At 29.0% G+C, this 17,324-nt stretch overlaps 3 protein-coding genes and 1 long non-coding RNA gene across 5 annotated transcripts; 1 reads left to right on the top strand and 3 right to left on the bottom strand.

The window, feature by feature from the left end:
• Positions 1 to 264: 264 nt before the first annotated feature.
• LOC130669321 (uncharacterized) lies at positions 265 to 2,604 on the bottom strand. 2 transcript variants are annotated; one of them, XM_057472128.1, is made up of 5 exons: positions 2,402 to 2,604; positions 957 to 2,340; positions 739 to 850; positions 562 to 649; positions 265 to 501 (listed from the first exon to the last, which is right to left on the bottom strand). In XM_057472128.1, exons 2-5 carry the CDS (start codon positions 958 to 960, stop codon positions 472 to 474), a joined length of 234 nt encoding a protein of 77 aa, XP_057328111.1. In that variant the 5' UTR covers positions 961 to 2,340; positions 2,402 to 2,604; the 3' UTR covers positions 265 to 471. The 2 variants fall into 2 exon arrangements, 1 of the variants encoding a protein (XP_057328111.1); XR_008990159.1 differs by having other exon boundaries at positions 957 to 2,604.
• On the bottom strand, positions 2,384 to 5,234 carry LOC130670422 (uncharacterized). Its single transcript, XM_057473823.1, has 6 exons — positions 5,158 to 5,234; positions 4,813 to 5,059; positions 4,353 to 4,556; positions 4,063 to 4,272; positions 2,863 to 2,978; positions 2,384 to 2,627 (listed from the first exon to the last, which is right to left on the bottom strand). Exons 1-6 carry the CDS (start codon positions 5,232 to 5,234, stop codon positions 2,384 to 2,386), a joined length of 1,098 nt encoding a protein of 365 aa, XP_057329806.1.
• An 8,832-nt stretch (positions 5,235 to 14,066) lies between these two features.
• LOC130669320 (uncharacterized) lies at positions 14,067 to 14,649 on the bottom strand. Its single transcript, XR_008990158.1, has 2 exons — positions 14,495 to 14,649; positions 14,067 to 14,405 (listed from the first exon to the last, which is right to left on the bottom strand). It is a non-coding gene; the product is annotated as an uncharacterized LOC130669320 (long non-coding RNA).
• A 1,028-nt stretch (positions 14,650 to 15,677) lies between these two features.
• Positions 15,678 to 16,790, top strand: LOC130670421 (piggyBac transposable element-derived protein 4-like). The gene is made up of 2 exons (XM_057473822.1): positions 15,678 to 16,433; positions 16,521 to 16,790. The coding sequence occupies exons 1-2, from the start codon at positions 15,678 to 15,680 to the stop codon at positions 16,788 to 16,790; spliced, it is 1,026 nt and encodes a 341-aa protein (XP_057329805.1).
• The last annotated feature ends 534 nt before the right edge of the window (positions 16,791 to 17,324 follow it).

The raw sequence follows: 17,324 nt of genomic DNA, 5'->3' as shown, positions 1-17,324 counted from the left end.
TTCATAAAAATAGTAAATGTATTGATGGAAGCAGACAAGAAGCAAAAAATGAAGAGTGGCGATCCAAAAGTGTAAATAACGAACAATAAAACCAGCAATAAGAAAAAGTGCAAAGTAGTAGAAACGATAGATTAGGAATATGATGTTTAGAGTATAGTAAAAGAGTCTATGAGATTATTTATATGTTTTTATTTTTATTTTATAAACAATTTAATTCAATATTTATGTATTCATTTAATGATAAGAAATTGTAATAACCGCAAGGTGAATCAATAAAACACTAAGTAACCAACTATTTTTATTTAATTTTTTTGTTTTTTTTTTTGGTAAATTCCAGATGTAGTGAGATGCGTGGATGAGTTAAATCAAAAATGGGAACTTCTTGAATTGTTCAAAGTAATCAATCGTACGCCGTTGTAGTGTGTGGTAGTATTGATTAAATTCCGGGTACCAAACAAAATGTTCACGAGGTTATCCTCTTTTTGAAACTCCTTTGTGATACTGGAAGAAGTATAATAAAAATTGGTTTATTATTATTATTATTTTTATTGTTATTTTTACCTTAAACTCGTGAAACAGTTGACAGAAATGCTTAAAGCATTCGAATGGAGTTTTGCTGTTAATTAAATTTGTTTCTTCAGCCAATTCCCTGTAAAAATATTTTTATTTTATACATGTCCGATAATTTTTTATAACTGATATAGAGAGCAACAAATAAATTTATTAATTATAACTCACTCCCAAGCATTTTCATCCCACAAATTAACATATTCAAAACTTATCGACTGAAAAAGATGCTCATATTGCACTAATCTTGCTTGTACCAAGCATGTCTCTTGCACCCGAGTCCCTGAAACAAAAGTAATTAGATTATGTAACTTGTAAGGAGTTGATAGAAATTAAAGAAAAAAAATAAAGAAAAATTAGTAAAATTATTAAACTATTTTTTCACTTACACATCTTTAAAAATTTATAACTTCCTTGTTAATATTATCTGGTTAGTAACCAATACTTATTAAGAATAAATGACATACTAAAATTCATTTTTTTTTTCTTTGTTCATTTTTTTTTTTTTTTAATTAAAACATTTAATATTGAATTGCAAACATACATTATATATATTTACAACTGTATCATTTGTTTTTCTACTTCAACTCAATAGAACAATTTTATTCACTGTTAATTTTCTTTATCTGCAGAACTTTTTTTTCGTTTTACTTTTGATTTGTCGATGATAAAAGAATTAATTCTTTTTTTTTCTATGAACGAACAGGAAAGAGTCGAAAGATAATTTAAATCAATTGTGTTACTGTGCATAGCATTAAGAACTTTTTTCTTTTCATTGACATCAAATTTCGATTTGTTTAATTCATCTGGTGCTGATATATTTGTTGTGGAGTTGTTAGTTGTAGAAGTTTGTAAGATTTTAATAGGTATTAGGAAATGTTCATCGGAGTTAATTTTTTTTGCTATGAGGTACTTTTTATTATTATTTTCATCTACTTTCTGTCTTGTATTTAATAAATTGAAATTTCTTTTAAATAATAATGATGATGTCGTTGTCACTATTGTTGTGGTTGTTGCGGTTGGTATAGAAACAGTTGTAATTTTCAAAGTTGAAGTGGATGCTGTTGCACTTTGAGCAGATAGTTTGTCGGTTGTTGATGTTGGTATGGAGACAGTTGTAATAGTAGGAGTTAAAGTAGATGCTAATTCAAGTGGAGCAGGCAATTCTATGATTGTTGAACGTGGTACAGAGATAGTTGCACTACTTAAAGCTGAAGTTGATGCTGTTGCACTTCGAGCAGATAACGTGACAGTTGCTGATGTTGGTATGGGGACAGTTGTAATCGTAGGAATTGAAGTAGATGCTAATACAAGTGGAGCAGGCAGTTCTATGGTTGTTGAACGTGGTACAGAGGTAGTTGCACTACTTAAAGCTGAAGTGGACGCTGTTGCACTTTGAGCAGATAATATGACAGTTGCTGATGTTGGTATGGAGACAGTTGTAATCGTAGGAATTGAAGTAAATGATAATCCAAGTGGAGCAGGCAGTTCTATGGTTGTTGAACGTGGTACAGAGACAGTTGCACTACTTAAAGTTGAAGTGGATACTGTTGCACTTTGAGCAGATAGTTTAACAGTTGTTGAAGTTGGTGTAATATTAATATCCGACAAATCAATTTTCCAATAATTAGAAATCCAGCTTACAAAATCTTCAATTTCGGATGATAAATTATTGGAATCATTTGCTGCATTATACTTAAGAAGACTGTGAATAACTTCCTTTAGCATAACTATATTATCAAGGCGTTTTTCGTCGAGGTATTTGCATGCTCGCTGTAAATATTTTTTTCTTACAAATTTTATCTCCAATAATTTTTTATAACAAAGTACTTACTTTCAGTGATATACAGACAAATGTGATGGTATTTAGAGCTGGTGATTGCAAAACATTTAATATATGATTGCATAATAATAATCCCATATCTTCAGCCAAATTTCTCTCTTCTAATATGACCTCCGCTAGAAAACTCATTAATCCGTGGCATTCAGTAATCAATTGTCGTGAACGTTCAGCCACTTCAAACCATTGTTCATTGATTTCATTTACTTTTTCATTACACCTGCAAATAATATTTATATAAATTTTCATAATATTTTATTTAAAAAACAGCATTTGCTCCTTAAGAAATATTATAAAAAAAATTATCAAAAATTTTTTATGAGCAAATACAATTGATAAAATCAAACAGAAAATAAGAATTTTTTACTTGTGGCTAATAATTTATCGATTAAACATTAAAAATTAAATTCTAATAAGTCATAATGAAAATGAATAAATAAATTTTGGAAACAAACCATTCTAAAAATGTGTTCCTAAATTGTACTAGAGGAGCTTCAGGTGTCAATTTCGTTACATCGACTCTGAGTATTTCTTTTATACCAGTACTCCGAAAATTCGGATCAATAATACTCTAAAAATTTTGATTATTAAAATTTATTAAATTAAATTTATTATGTATGAATAAAAAAAAAATATATGAACCTTATTAATTATCTTCTCAATTTCTTCGAAGGAATAATTTGTCCTACTTGGAGTTTTCGGCAAATTGTTGTCATTAAAAATTTTTGTGACCGGTAAACGAGAAAGAACTATTGTCGGTGACGATGAAGACGCCCATGGTATTGTTGTTGTTGTCTGTGATAAACATTTAGTGCTTCTGGAGTTATTGACCCCTGAGGTTTCAGTTATACGAGTGTTATTTACACCGTTTTTTGTATTTGTGTTTCTCTTTTTTGGATTATTTTTTTTATTTATTTTTTGATCTCTTAATCGTAAGATTGGATTACAAGAGTTAGGGAGCATCATTTTTTTGTACTGCGTTAATTGATTTCTCAATTTCATTCAAGTAAATTCTGTTTTTACTGATTTTTTCCTCTCTAATAATTTCATTTAAACCTAGTGGATCACAGCATTCAGGAAGATCATCAAGAATTGTAGGATTTCTCAGGATAGTATTTTTTACAGTGATCATAAACTCCTCGAAACTTCTGGGAAATGATTTCAGAAAATCACCGACGGTAATCTTTTCATTCAGCAATTCACATTGTAAATTTTTAATGTATGTTATTCGATCTGTAGTCCCTTTTGGAGTGTTTTTTTTGGTTTACGATCTTTTTTAACTCTTTTATAATTTAATTCTTCTCTTAATAATACTTTTTCAATACCATCTGAAATGATTATGTTGTTAAATATAAGTCAAAGTATTAAATTAATTATTTGACTACCTAAATTAATTAAATTAAAATTTTTTGTCAGTAGGTTCATTGTTAATTATTCAATAATCGATTAAATAGTTGAGTCGATCCACTAATAGGTAAACCAATTTAATAACTAATTATTTATGTTATATATAAGAATAAACAATACAGTAAAATATTTTTTTTACCTGTTAAAGTCCAAATTTTTGGGTGATCCTCTCCAATAACACCGTTAAAGTAGCGGTTAAAGCTCTCCGAACCGTCGTTACTGTTTGCCGGAGCGTTATACACACTTACTTGATTAGGTTTTGACAGCCAAGTATCTTTAAAATAATCGAAATAGATCAAAATGTTTTGATCTAAATGTTTTATTTTGTTAATTTCATCATTAATGACTTTTCCGGCTTCAGGAAACAATTCTGGAGGCAATAAAGGTACATTCATCATTAAAGATAAAATGTAGTCCGGGGTTTTTAAACTTGATTGTATCCAACGTCTTATTAGAGCCTGAAATTAAAAATTATAAAATATATTTAATCAATAAAAATGAAAAATATTACAAAATTTTCTTCTTGTAGTATACTCACATGAACAAAATGAAAATAACATCCGTACATTTTTGCTCCGGTAAAATTATTTCTCAAAGATTTTAATGTCGCTTTTTCAAAGTCGGTTATTATTTCAATAGGTTTAGTTTTTAAATTTGGAAATTTTGTAATGAGCCATGAAAAAACAGCATCATACATCGCTGTATCGCGATTTTCCATCAAAATTATAAGACCAGCTATATACTATAAACAAGAAAATGTTTAAATAATTAATTAATTGAAGAGCTATAAAAGAATACGATTGATAAATTTTTAAAGAGGTCAAAAAAGTATTACTGTATTTTTATGTTTAAAAAGAACCGTATATATTTGTTCCATTTTCGGGCTTAATGCTTTTCTCTGAAAGTTAATATATGTGTAGTATACCTTATTTCAGGTACAGGATTATCCTACAAGAGTTAGGCTAGTCACAGTTATAACTTAAATTTAAAAAATATACCGAAAATGTGCCGTCCACGAACCATTGGTCACTTTCACTAACACCAAATAACAAGTCATCAGTTGAAAAAATAATTGCAGTTTTTTGATTTGAAGATTTAACCGCTGCTTTCAAGCAAATTGTGTTGTTTAACGCAGTATTCAACTCCGACATGTTATTTGGTATTTTGGGTCGACTTGAACTCCTTTTCCGACAAAGTGTACTTGAAACTGAACTGAATACATAATCCTCTGAGACGTCTGGAAATCTAATGAAATATTAACAATATTTTTATTAACTATATATCATATTTGTAGGACAGAAAAAGCAGTGTATATTATAAAAAGAAAACAAATAAATACTTACCTAGAACCAACATCATCAAAGATAGAAATTAATTTCTCATTCGTTGTTTCGGCTCGTTCAATCATCACACTCCGCATAGGTCGCCAAATGTTTGCATTTTTTTCTGGAAAATCAGAATGCTTTTTTTTTACAAAAAAATCCACGTTTTCTTTCAGTTTACTGAAATTTGTGATCTTATCAATTTCACGAGCAAAATGAAGTGTTGCCTTGCAACCGCTTTTCCTAGATGAGCATCGTGCCACTTTCTTACACTGCCTGTCTTCTAAATATTTAAAACCATTATAAAAAAATAATGCTGAATTATCCTTTTTTTCCGAAATAATTTCCATTTTATTAAACAATATTTTTCTTTCACATCATTAAACAAAATATATTTAAATGACTATAATTAAAACATATCCGTCACTGATAAAAAATGAATATCATCATAAAATAACAAAATATATTTTGTTATTTCTTATTTATTTATTTTTTTGTTAATTATTATTATTATTATTAATATTATTTATTTTAAGCGATAACATTCAGTAGGTATCCAATCAAGGGCCAGTTTTTTTAATGAATAATAAATTGATATTAAACGTTAATAAACAAAAATAGCTTACAGTTGAAATACGTTTTTTTAGAATTTTTACAAAAATATGGAGATTAGGACTAACTGGCCAGCTCAACATATTATTTTCTACTAGAAATTTAAAATTTAAATTGCGCGCTGTGGAAAGGCGCTGTCATCTAGCCAATGAAGGTTCAGAAACCTCATTTTCAAATTTTAACACTGAATAACTATTATTCCCTTTTAATTTAATTAATTAAATTATCTGTATCATCGGAATCTGGGTAATGAATTTTCTGTATCATCGGCAATTTGTGTAAAAGATTTTCTGGATAAACGGGAATCTGTATAATCACGATCTGTGTAATCGCAATATGTATTAAAGGAATTTGGGTAATTGCGCCATCTGGGTAATCGGAATCTGGGTAAAAGACGTCGTCCCAAAAGTTTCAATTGTGGTCCAAGAGCGCATGTGCGATGATTTCATTTATTCGCATGCGCACAACATTCTCCCACTAGATTTGACACTATTTCAAATTATAATAATTATTTTTAATTAATTAAAGATAAATACAAGAAATTTATTAAAATTTTACACAATATTTGGATGAGCAAAAAGTGAGCAATTGATTGGAAGCAAATATTATAAGAAAAGTTTAACGCTTTCCTCATAAATCGGGAAAACACGTTCTGTATTTTTAATTGTTAATAGCTAATTAAATTATTGATTAATTTGTGAGCATTTGCGGATTTTAATTGAGCAATCGGTGAGCAATTAGGAGCAGTTATTTATTATTTCTGGTTTTTCAGTTCTATGCAAACTTTTTAGAGGTATTTTTTACGATCGTTATAGCCCTCGCGGATTCGGGGTTACTGTGAAATCACAGTGAAATCACAGTGAAATCAATTTTACCGTAAGTTTACTGTGTATTGATGGTAATTTCATAGTGAATTCACAGTCGATTTGTGCCATTTCGTCACTCTGGTTATATAGTAATTTTACAATTAAATTACCATACTTTCATGATAATTTTACTGTCGATCAGCTATCGATTTATGGTAACTCAACAATGGTAACACTGAGGCTTTATCATGGGTTCACAGTCAGTTTATCGTGATTTCACTACGAATTCACTGTGATTCCATAGTAATCTGATAGTGTTAACTCTGTGACTTTACAATAGTTTCACAGTCAGTTCATAGTGGTTTAACCATGAATTTACCGTGATCCCATGACAACCTAGTAGTATTAGCACTGTGACTCTATGATATTTTCACAGCAAATTATTAGCGTTTTCTCCATGATTTCACTCTACTTTGATAGTGATCTGATACGGTACATCTATCATTAATCCAATTTCAAAATCAAAAATTTGAATTTTTAATGTCATTAATCGATAGAAATGGAATTAAAAAAAAAATAATATCAATTATTTCATAAATGCTCCTATAATTATTTGTAAGTTTAGCAAATATTTGGGCACAAATGTATTTTATTTATTATAAATTTAGCTATTTTAGGAATTTCCGAGCGAAACTTTATCTGTAATTGTCTAATTTAGTTAATTTTATAAAAGCTTAAGACGGTAAAATTCTTCAGAATTATGAAAAAAAATAAATAAATAAAAAAATTGAATAACTTTTTTTTTAAAACTGTATAAATTGAATTTAAACTACTGCAAAAAATAAAGAGAACATCATTTAGATTAATATTTCAATAGTAAATATTTATTATTTATCATAATTTAGAATAAAATATTCTTCAGTTCAGAAAACTTGATGATTTACAAATGAAGGCAAACATTTTTTTTTTTATGAATATCGTATTCTTTTAATTTTATAGTATTTAATAAAATAATTTTTCTTATAACTTAGTCTTGAGTATATATAGTATTGAATAGCATCAAGTAACAGATTAAATATTTAGTTCCGAATGCGTGTGGTGGCCGAGTGGGCTAAAGTACATGACTTAAGCTGCTCTTCAATCGAAGGGTCGGCAGTTCGAGTCCCATCGTACGTTAAAAAAAAATAAAATTCCTTCTTTACCGAGGGTAAAAAATAGCATTTAATTCTCCAGAGGAATTACATGAAGTCATACAAAGGGATAATAAATAATTTTTTTAAACAAGAAAAATTATTTATTGAAAAACCAAGATTAGGATTATTGTTGCTATTATAATATTATTATTAATTTTATTATTATTATCTTTGAATCAATAAATATAGGATCTCAATATTGCCCCTAAATCTCGATGAAAACTAAGCAGATCCAGGATTAAATGATTAAGAAATCACAGTAATATTACTGTCAATTCACAGCGATATTATTGTGATTTCACGAAGAATCTATAGTAAGACTGCTGTGAAATCACTGTATGATCACGGTATTATTACTGAGAAAGCATGACTGAAGCACTGCAGATCCAGCATAAACTGATAGTGAAATCACTGTAAATACACAGTGAGACTACTGTCAACTTACAGCTATACTACTGTAAATTGACTGTTATGCTATTGTGATTCTACTATGAATCGATGGTGAAATCATCATAAAATTACCATCGGATGATAATTATCATACAGTAAGCAAATGGCACAAAGTTACAGTGATTTCACTGTCATTTCACTATGGGTTCACTATCTTTCCACTATGATTTCACCGAAATTTCACCATGATTTCGGAGTAATCCCGAGTCCGCGAGGGAGAATATTTATTTAATAATAATTTCTAAGTCATCATCACGCTTAAGAAAATCAACTAATTTTTTGTGAAGGTCATATTGTGTTAACGATGAAGAGTAAAAATTAAAAGGAATAACGAGAGGATTGGATTTCCTCCTGATTCCCTCCCACTTCTTTTTATCCACCCATGTCTCCATCTAAATTGCAACATCCTACTCCTTTAACCCTTCCCGGAAATCTTTATCCTTATTCTTCAACCCCGCTACGTTCCAAAAACCTATTCTATACACCCCCTTGCCCCCATTTCTCCCCTCCATCTTATCGACTCCACGCCACCTTCCCCCTATTTTCTCTTCTACTCCCCTTATTTTTTTCCCTCCTGACAGCTCGACCCCTTTTCTAATTCATCCCACACTCTCATCTTATCATTCACCCACATCTTCATGTATACTACTTCCACTCTATTTCCTTTCCCCCTCTCCTTCATTGCCTCATCTATAATTAACTTTTTCACTCTTTGCTCCTCTCTCGTGAGGTTGTCATTTATTATGACTCTTTCCCCTTTCAATTTACTTTTTAACTTCTCGCTAAGAAACTTGAAAATTTTCAAAAATTCGGTAAGTTAATGGTTTCAGTCTGATTTTCGAAAATCGAATTTCTATTAGATCTTGACATTTTGAGGTTCTAGGGTGTTATTCTGACTAATTTCAAGATGATGTCCAAGTGTACGTATGTATGTATGTACGTACGTACGTATGTAAATACCTGTATTTTTTGAACGGATGAACCGATTTTGATCGTCAAGGTGTCATTCGACGTGGCTTTTCAATATCTAAAAGCTGTAAAATATTGAAATTGATCGGTAAGGTGCGTTCAAAGATATTCTAAAAATAAAATTTTTTCAAAAATGTTTTTTTTTTATAACTTCTAATGTGCTTGATGAATTGATTCCGAAATTAACTGGGCTCCAAAACTTTATAAGCCGCGTCGAATGCCACCTTAACCATCAAAATTGGTTCATTCGTTCAAGAGATATCGTGAAAGAAAGAAGTGCTAAAAAACGGTTTTTTTAGAAAACAATGGCATACAAAAGTATTTTTGAGCTCAAAGAGCTCGAACATGTACTCACAACAACGTTTTCGAGCTCCTTAAGCTCGAAATCAGCGGTAAGTCTTAGGGCTGGCCCGCAGGGTCAACCGATATACCGATTTTTGCTACCATCACCTCCCTTTTTTATCTTAGCACTCCAGTTCTATAAATACTAACCCTTTCCCTGTCTTGTCAACCACTCCTATTTTCTTCATACTCTTTCTACATCCAGCTACTCCAATTTTCTCCCAAATCCTTTCAATCTCCCTCCCCCGATCCTCCCCTGCTCCCATTCTCACCCCTTTTACTATGACATTATTTCTCTTCATCTCTCTCTTCTTTTTTTCTAGCCCCAACTCTACCTTCTTAATTCTCTTATCAGTTTCTCTATCTAAACCGTTTCCTTTCATCCTCTGACTAGCTCTCTGTTCATTCTCTAATCCCACCACCTCCAGTGTTTCTAATCTTTTTTCCAATCTTTCTAGTTTCCTATTCATCTCTCTTTTTTCTTCTTCCCACATCTTTCTTTATTCCGCCCTTTCCTTCCTACCCTCCTCCTTCAAATTATCTACCCTGTCCCCTACCTTTCCACATTCCTCCTTTATCCTACCATCTATTTTCTCTTATTTTCTCGAAATCCCTTTCATTTTCTTTCTGTCCTCCGGTGACGTTACTCTTACTTCTTTTGAATACCGCTTTCTCTTCTAGATTCTTCGCTAACTTTATTACCCCTTCCAACTCCCTCTCCTTTTCTTTACCCCTCAAGACTGCCTCTATTAGATCCCTCGCACTTCGAACTAGCTCACCAAAGTTAGCCCCTCAAAAATATTTTTTTTTCTATTTTCGACTTTTTTTCTATTAATTCGTTTGTTCATCGTTTGTTCTTAATTGTTCACTGTTAATAATTGTTTGTTCTCCATTTATTTATTTAAAAAAAATTAATTAAAAATATACCTTCAAGTTAGCCCCCCTATAGCAGTCTTTAATATTTTTCCGTCGATAATGACTCGTAAATATTTATTTTCGATTGTTCGTGCATAAAATACATTTGTTCTCTTTCGAAATTACTCATTTTTTGTTTAATTAACTATTTTAATTAGTTGAATGTACGTTTGCAAAATTTGTGTATCGCGAAAAAAAAAATACAATTTTAAATCCTGAAGGAGCAATTAATTGGTATACAATTTAATTAAAAAAAAATAAAAAAATAAACAAAATAATGTGCATACGCGTAAACTTTAGACCAAATACATTTTTTCCATCTCTTCCTACCTATCGTTATGAAGGTATAAAAGATAGGTTAAGGGTTCATAAAAAATAAACAAATAAGTAAATATGTTCATTATTTGATATATGGTCATGATACATAGTCATTATTATAAAATTGAAAATTTTGAGGATAACTATTGTGATAATTGAAATAAACTCATATGAACCCAATTTTCTATTTGAAATTTGAAAATTTTATGGTAGTAAGTAAACAGTTATATATCTTATAATTATGTTATCATAACGATTATTTATTCTAAAGTGTCAAAATAAAAGAGGATGCGCAAACTGAGATCAAGAATATATACTCATTGGTGTTAATTGGTTCAATAGACAGTGTAAGAGATGGTCATTGATGATGAGCTACTGGAAAGACTATTTTTGCTATTCGTACTATGTTCAATTAGAAGCGTATCAATGATGTTGATCAGGAGAAAAAAAAGTTGAAATTTTTGTATATTGATGAGTCGAAAAAATTCTACAGTAACTTAGATCGTGAAAAGATTGACAGCAATGTCTGTTAACTACGTTACTATCGTATCAAACACCGTGTCTAATGCTGCTCTTCAATACTTTGTACCTTATTCTAAGAATGATATGGGGAACTCTTGTATAACAAAGGCAAGCATATCCTTATCCTCCCTTATTAAATCAAAGTATTAAAAATCATTTCAAATGTTAAACGCCCATAAGGGATATTATTAAAAAGGATTTGAAGGATTAAAAAGTATTCAAAATGATTAAAAATCAAATTCTTTTTAATACTTTTGAATCCTTTTGTTCAATAAGGGCTTTACGATAGTGGTGATGCTTCAATTACTTCCCTTTCCTCATTATTAAAAGTTCGGTTGTTAGTGTTAAAAAGGCCGGGGACGTGTCTACTTACATTTTCATTAATGGCATTTTCATGTTTGACGGATAAATTTTCTTTGAAACCTAGTTTTTCTACAAGAGTATCCAATCAGCCATTAATGTTGCTTTGCTTCTCCCGGATCAAATTTTAATATCTTAGAATCTTCGATAAATCCAGCGAAGGTAAATAACGTACTTACCAAAAAAACTATGATTAAGCATAATAATTATTATGTTTAGTCACGCATCGATGTTATTCAAAAATGTTAACGATTCAAAGAATTTCCAAAATTATTAAACTGTTATATTTTTTTTAATCAGTCCTTTCGCCGTATTTTATTTTTACTGAATTTTATTGTGGCTTTTTTTAAATTTTGCAACAATTTGCATTTCATCCACAATTTATCACAATTATGTTTGAATCATGATAATAATTCAGTTTCACAGTAATTGATTCTAACTAATCTTCTGATTGATTGTAATAAATAATCTGTAAATTTAAAAATATTAATAGAAAAAATTAATGAATAATTGTATGGTATTAGAGTTCCGACTGTCAGTAATTTTCGAATGTTACATGTAAAAAAACAATATATTTAAAAAATGCTTTTAGCTTAATTTATTTTTCGAAGAATATGTACAACTTTTCATGTATTTATCTTGTTCATGTATTATTTGTTCCAACAGGTTAAAAAATTATTGTGTAATTATCAAATTTTACTACTAAGTAAAAAATTTTTTGAAATTTTCTTCTGGTTTTAGGATTATCTAGATGTCTAAAAATCAATAAAGTTACTATATTTGTTAGTTTCTACAACTAAGTAATAATTACTAGTCATGATTTGTTTTTATTAATAAAATAATTTTATTTTCAGATTGATCCAGAACTCTAATGATGATGAAATTAATTTTTCCACCCACCATGATTATGACGGCATATTTCGAATAATGATAACAAGAGATCGTAAAAATGTGCATGAAAATCGAGTTGCATAGTATTAATATATTAAATTAATGTATTAATTATATTAAATTACTCTAGAAATTTCAACAACTTATGAAATCAATGTATAAGGTAATCAAAAATATTTACTTTTTACGAGTGCAATAGTGTGTAAATTAATTTTATATTAAGGAAAGTAGTAGTTTTTCAAGAGTTGATGGAAGAAATTTTTTTGCATATGCCTTTTTTTGTAAATTATCAAATTTTTTTATTATTGTATATCAATTTATATATCAAGAACCGCAGCTTTATATAAAAGATGAAAGACACTCAATGACTAGGGTAAACCATTTAACATTTTTTTGAACAGGATTAAAACTATGTTTGTTATAGTTTTCAGTCAAATAAAATATCTGTGTATAATCTTAAATATTACTGTTTATAATTATGGTTTTTGCAAATTTATTATCGATAACTGAATGTATCATACCATGTATTGATATAAATTTACGTTTTCTTTTTATGATAAAAATATTAATAAATTGAAAGAATAAAAAATTCGCATTAAAAAAATTAAAAAATCTATCCAAGTTTTTTTTTTAATTTCCATTTCTTTATTAAATATTTATTTGTCATTCGAAATTTCATGAATATTGGTTAGATCACTCATAAATAATAATGGGAAAATAGTAATATAATGAAATGTACAATTATTTTAAAATAATAATTTATTCAAAAAATATATTATTCATCATAATTTAATTAACGACCAAGGACTTTACACTAATATCATTTAATTATAAATAATTAAATACAAAGTCGCATAGAGGTTATGGTAGCCACGTGGTTGTTTACCGTGAAATAAATAATTTTTCAGTTCTAAATTTATATGTAAACATTGAAGCTATGTAAATTATTACAAACAAAACTTTGAAAGTACAGGTCATTTTTACTATAAAAATTAATTCATATTAATCACATTAGGCAGAGTATAACGACGATTATAGTTGAAACAGGTTATTCATGTAAACTTCCGTACGTAGCTTTAAAACTACATGGTTGTTCAAATAATACTGATTCAAAATTATTAATCACGAACTTAATTATTAATATCAGAAAGAAAAGTGACTATCTAGAAACTTTGATTGAAACTCTAAAAAATCGTTCGACAACTAGACAATAATTGTAAAGCAAAACATCATCAATAAATATCCTTTTTTTTTTTTTTTTTTTTTTTCAAATTTCAATAATGAATGTAAAAAAGTAGTATTGAGTAAAATTAAAGTGATAAGTGTTTGTTGATTAAATTTAATCAATCATTGAAATGAATTCTTTTTTTATTTATGTTTAAATGATACACTTTATAAGTTATAGATATCACGTGGTTATTTTTTTGTAAACTTTTTTTTCTAGATTTAAAATTAACTAAAATTGTAAATAAAATATTCAAAATTAGCTTGAATACGAAATACAAGGGGAAAAATACTATATAAACAAAAATTTATATTCAATTCAATTAAATATATTCATAATAACTTTATTACTCGTACTGTACATTTTTTTTTCTTTAAATCTAATTAGTAAAAAAGGTACAGCTTCATAGTATCTCGGATCTTGTTGTCTTGTTAGTTCTCCGATAAAAGCATCGTTGACACAAATTTACTCTGTAGAATATTAAATTATATTATGTTTAGTAATCAACTCAGAAAAATAATTTTAATACGCGAATAATGTCTTTACAAGATTTAGTTTTTCGCTTTGCTTGGTTAGTTCGAATAAAACTATTTCTATTCCTCCAGATCATTCTCTATGACATTACTATCTTAAGATGATGTCCTTTGCTTTTTCCGTATAAATCAACTGAAAAAAAATATTATTTAAGTTAGAGTGAAATCATATAAATTTATTCAATAACAATGAAAATAAAAACATTTAATATTATACATTACTTTTTTGATCGTATCAGAATAATGATTAACAAAGACCTACTGCATCATGTAAATATAATATTTTAACGATTTCATAGATGCTTAGAATAAATAAAATTTATTAATATAAAACAAAAAGAATGATTTGATATTGAAATTATTAAACGTAAAAATTAATTAACCTCAACTGTGTCCATCAGAAATACTTCAGTGTATCAGAACTGATGAGATTTTAAATACCTGTAAATAACTCAGCGAGAATAATAATCCTCATTTCACCGTTTATCACTGATATTAATATTAACTTAAATATTAATGAGTGTTTATATGTTGAAATCGAAATAATAAATAAGATGTTCAGAGACAAACACAAATGTGATTGATTGTGGATTAAACTCAAATTGTTGCAAAATTTAGAAAAAGCCACAAGAAAATTCAGAAATAAAATACGGCGAAAGGACTTATTAACCCTCTGAGGCCGAGATGGGACAAAATGAGCCGCGCGTCGCTGGAGTAGGGATTGCGAATGACGTGCGCTCATTGTCCCCACTACCTGAATTTACGAGACTCGTGCTCAGTCAGTGCCGTCTATCAGCTGTTAAATGGGTTCTGTTGGTGCCCCGTTCAAAACATTGTTACCAAGAGCGTTTGAGCTAGTCATATATTTTATTTATTTAAAAATTATGCATTACAAAAGCTTTTCAAAATGAAGCCTAAAAATTCATCAAAATTAAAAGAGAAAAATACACCAGGCAAAATATTAAAGAAACCGATAAAGAAAAAAATTATAAACAAAGAAAAGGTTAAACCAGCTAAAAAAGTTTGTGATGATGACATACAAGAATATGATGATTATCATAGTGACAGTTCGAATTGCTCATTTATGGACGATGATGATATAAATATTGAAAATAATAATATTGAAGGTAAATAAAAAAAAGTATCGATGTTATTATTTATACAAAATAGAGAAATAAGGTTATAAGTAAAATTTAAAACCAAAAACAAAATAATGTAATTCTTATTTATAAATTTTTTTTGACAATATAAAAATGCAATTAATTTTTTTTCGCAACAATAATTTTGTTTTTGATCCGATTAACTGATAACCTTTTTGCAATGTTTTGTTGAAAATACATTTCTGAGTTTGAGTTTGTTGCTACTCCTAACAGCAGACTAAGTTTTATTTTTTTTTATGGTTGAAATGATATCGAATGAAATAATAATTAAAAGAAAATTGTTTATAGATGATAATGAGTATAAGAGTACTGTCGACGAATGGTGTGATGATATAGAAAAAACAGAAGTAAGAAGATTTTCTGCGTTTGTTGGGCCTCTTCATACGATACCTGAAGGATCTACCGAGGAAGAATATTTAAAATTATTTTTCGATAATGATTTCTATGAAATGATGGCTAAACAAACTAATTTGTACGCACAGGAAGTGCATGATGCTGGTCGTCCTAATAAACGTTGGAAGCCTATAACATCTAATGAGATGAAAGCATTTGTAGGCATTCTTATTTACATGGGCATTGTTCGGTTGCCACAATTAAAGATGTACTTTCAGAGTGATTTTGTACAGTGTCCATTAGTCTCAAATGCAATGACACGTGATAGATTTAAATTGATTAGTCAATATTTGCACTTTAATGATAACTCTAAAATGCCAAAGCTTGGTTCAAAAGATTATGATAGACTTTATAAAATTCGACCTGTATTGGAAGTTATTGATAAATTTAAATATGTGTATCGACCTGATCGAGATATCTCAGTGGATGAAGCTATGGTTGCATACAAAGGCAATTTTTCTGCGAAACAATATATGAAAGACAAGCCAACACCTTGGGGTTTGAAGTTTTGGGTTATAGCTGAAGCCTCAACTGGTTATACATTAGATGCAAAACCATATCTTGGGAAAAAAGAAGAGACTAATAAAGATTTATTATTAGGTGAACAGGTTGTTTTAACTTTATCGGATTTTTTTGGTTAAAAAAATCATCACCTTTACTGTGATAATTTTTTTACTTCAATAAGATTATTTAAGAAATTAGAAGATAACCAAATTTACGGCTGTGGTACCATAAGACAAAATAGAAAAGAATGGCCTGTGCAGTTTAAAAATCCAAAGAATCTGAAATTGAAAAGAGGTGATTTCCTACAAAAGCAAATAGGAAATATAACTGCGACTGTATGGCAGGATAATCAACCAGTGACAGTTTTGTCTACTAATTGTAATCCTACGGATATAGTAATGTTGAAAAATACTCAGGAAAAGACGAACATTACGTTGACATTCCTTGCCCCTCACCTGTAGTTCATTATAATAAATTTATGGGTGGAGTAGATCTTTCAGATCAGAAAAATACTTATTACAGCACATTTCGTCCGTCAAAAAAATGGTGGAAATATTATTTTTATTTTGTCTTGGATTTATGTATCATAAATAGTCATATTATTTATAATGCAAGTGAAGCTAAACCAATACGTCAGTTAGAATACCGGAAAAATTTAGCAAAACAGCTAATTGGCAATTTTTCTAACCGGGAACGTAACGCTACTGTTATCCGCAATGTACCTAAGCCTGATGAAAACTCCAAACAGTCACACACGTTAATCAACATCCCTGGTTTACGACGTACATGTGCATTATGTGCAATCCAGAAAAAAAAACCAAAAAAGGAGGCTGCATTCGAACATCTTATCAATGTCTTCAATGCAATGTACCCTTTTGTCGACTTGGTTGCTTTTTTGACTTCCACAACAAACAATAATAATTTTATATTTGGTTTTATCTAAATTGATATTAATATTATATAATAATAATTTTCTTATTTTAATTAATAGTTTA

This window comes from Microplitis mediator, chromosome 6, assembly GCF_029852145.1.
Source record: "Microplitis mediator isolate UGA2020A chromosome 6, iyMicMedi2.1, whole genome shotgun sequence".
In the NCBI taxonomy this organism is placed as follows: Eukaryota; Metazoa; Arthropoda; class Insecta; order Hymenoptera; family Braconidae; genus Microplitis; species Microplitis mediator.
This window is presented reverse-complemented; position numbering and strand designations above follow the sequence as displayed.

Excerpts from the sequence above, each read along its gene's own strand:
- LOC130670422 (XM_057473823.1), bottom strand. The coding sequence starts at position 5,234 with ATGCGGAGTGTGATGATTGAACGAGCCGAAACAACGAATGAGAAATTA. Across the intron at positions 5,060-5,157 it reads TTTGATGATGTTGGTTCTAG|ATTTCCAGACGTCTCAGAGG; the intron begins GTAAGTATTTAT and ends ATATTTCATTAG. Across the intron at positions 2,628-2,862 it reads AGGAACACATTTTTAGAATG|GTGTAATGAAAAAGTAAATG; the intron begins GTTTGTTTCCAA and ends TATTATTTGCAG.
- LOC130670421 (XM_057473822.1), top strand. The coding sequence starts at position 15,678 with ATGATATCGAATGAAATAATAATTAAAAGAAAATTGTTTATAGATGAT. Across the intron at positions 16,434-16,520 it reads ATTTATTATTAGGTGAACAG|AAATTAGAAGATAACCAAAT; the intron begins GTTGTTTTAACT and ends AGATTATTTAAG.
- LOC130669321 (XM_057472128.1), bottom strand. Across the intron at positions 650-738 it reads TGGGATGAAAATGCTTGGGA|GGAATTGGCTGAAGAAACAA; the intron begins GTGAGTTATAAT and ends ATATTTTTACAG. Across the intron at positions 502-561 it reads AACTGTTTCACGAGTTTAAG|TATCACAAAGGAGTTTCAAA; the intron begins GTAAAAATAACA and ends TACTTCTTCCAG.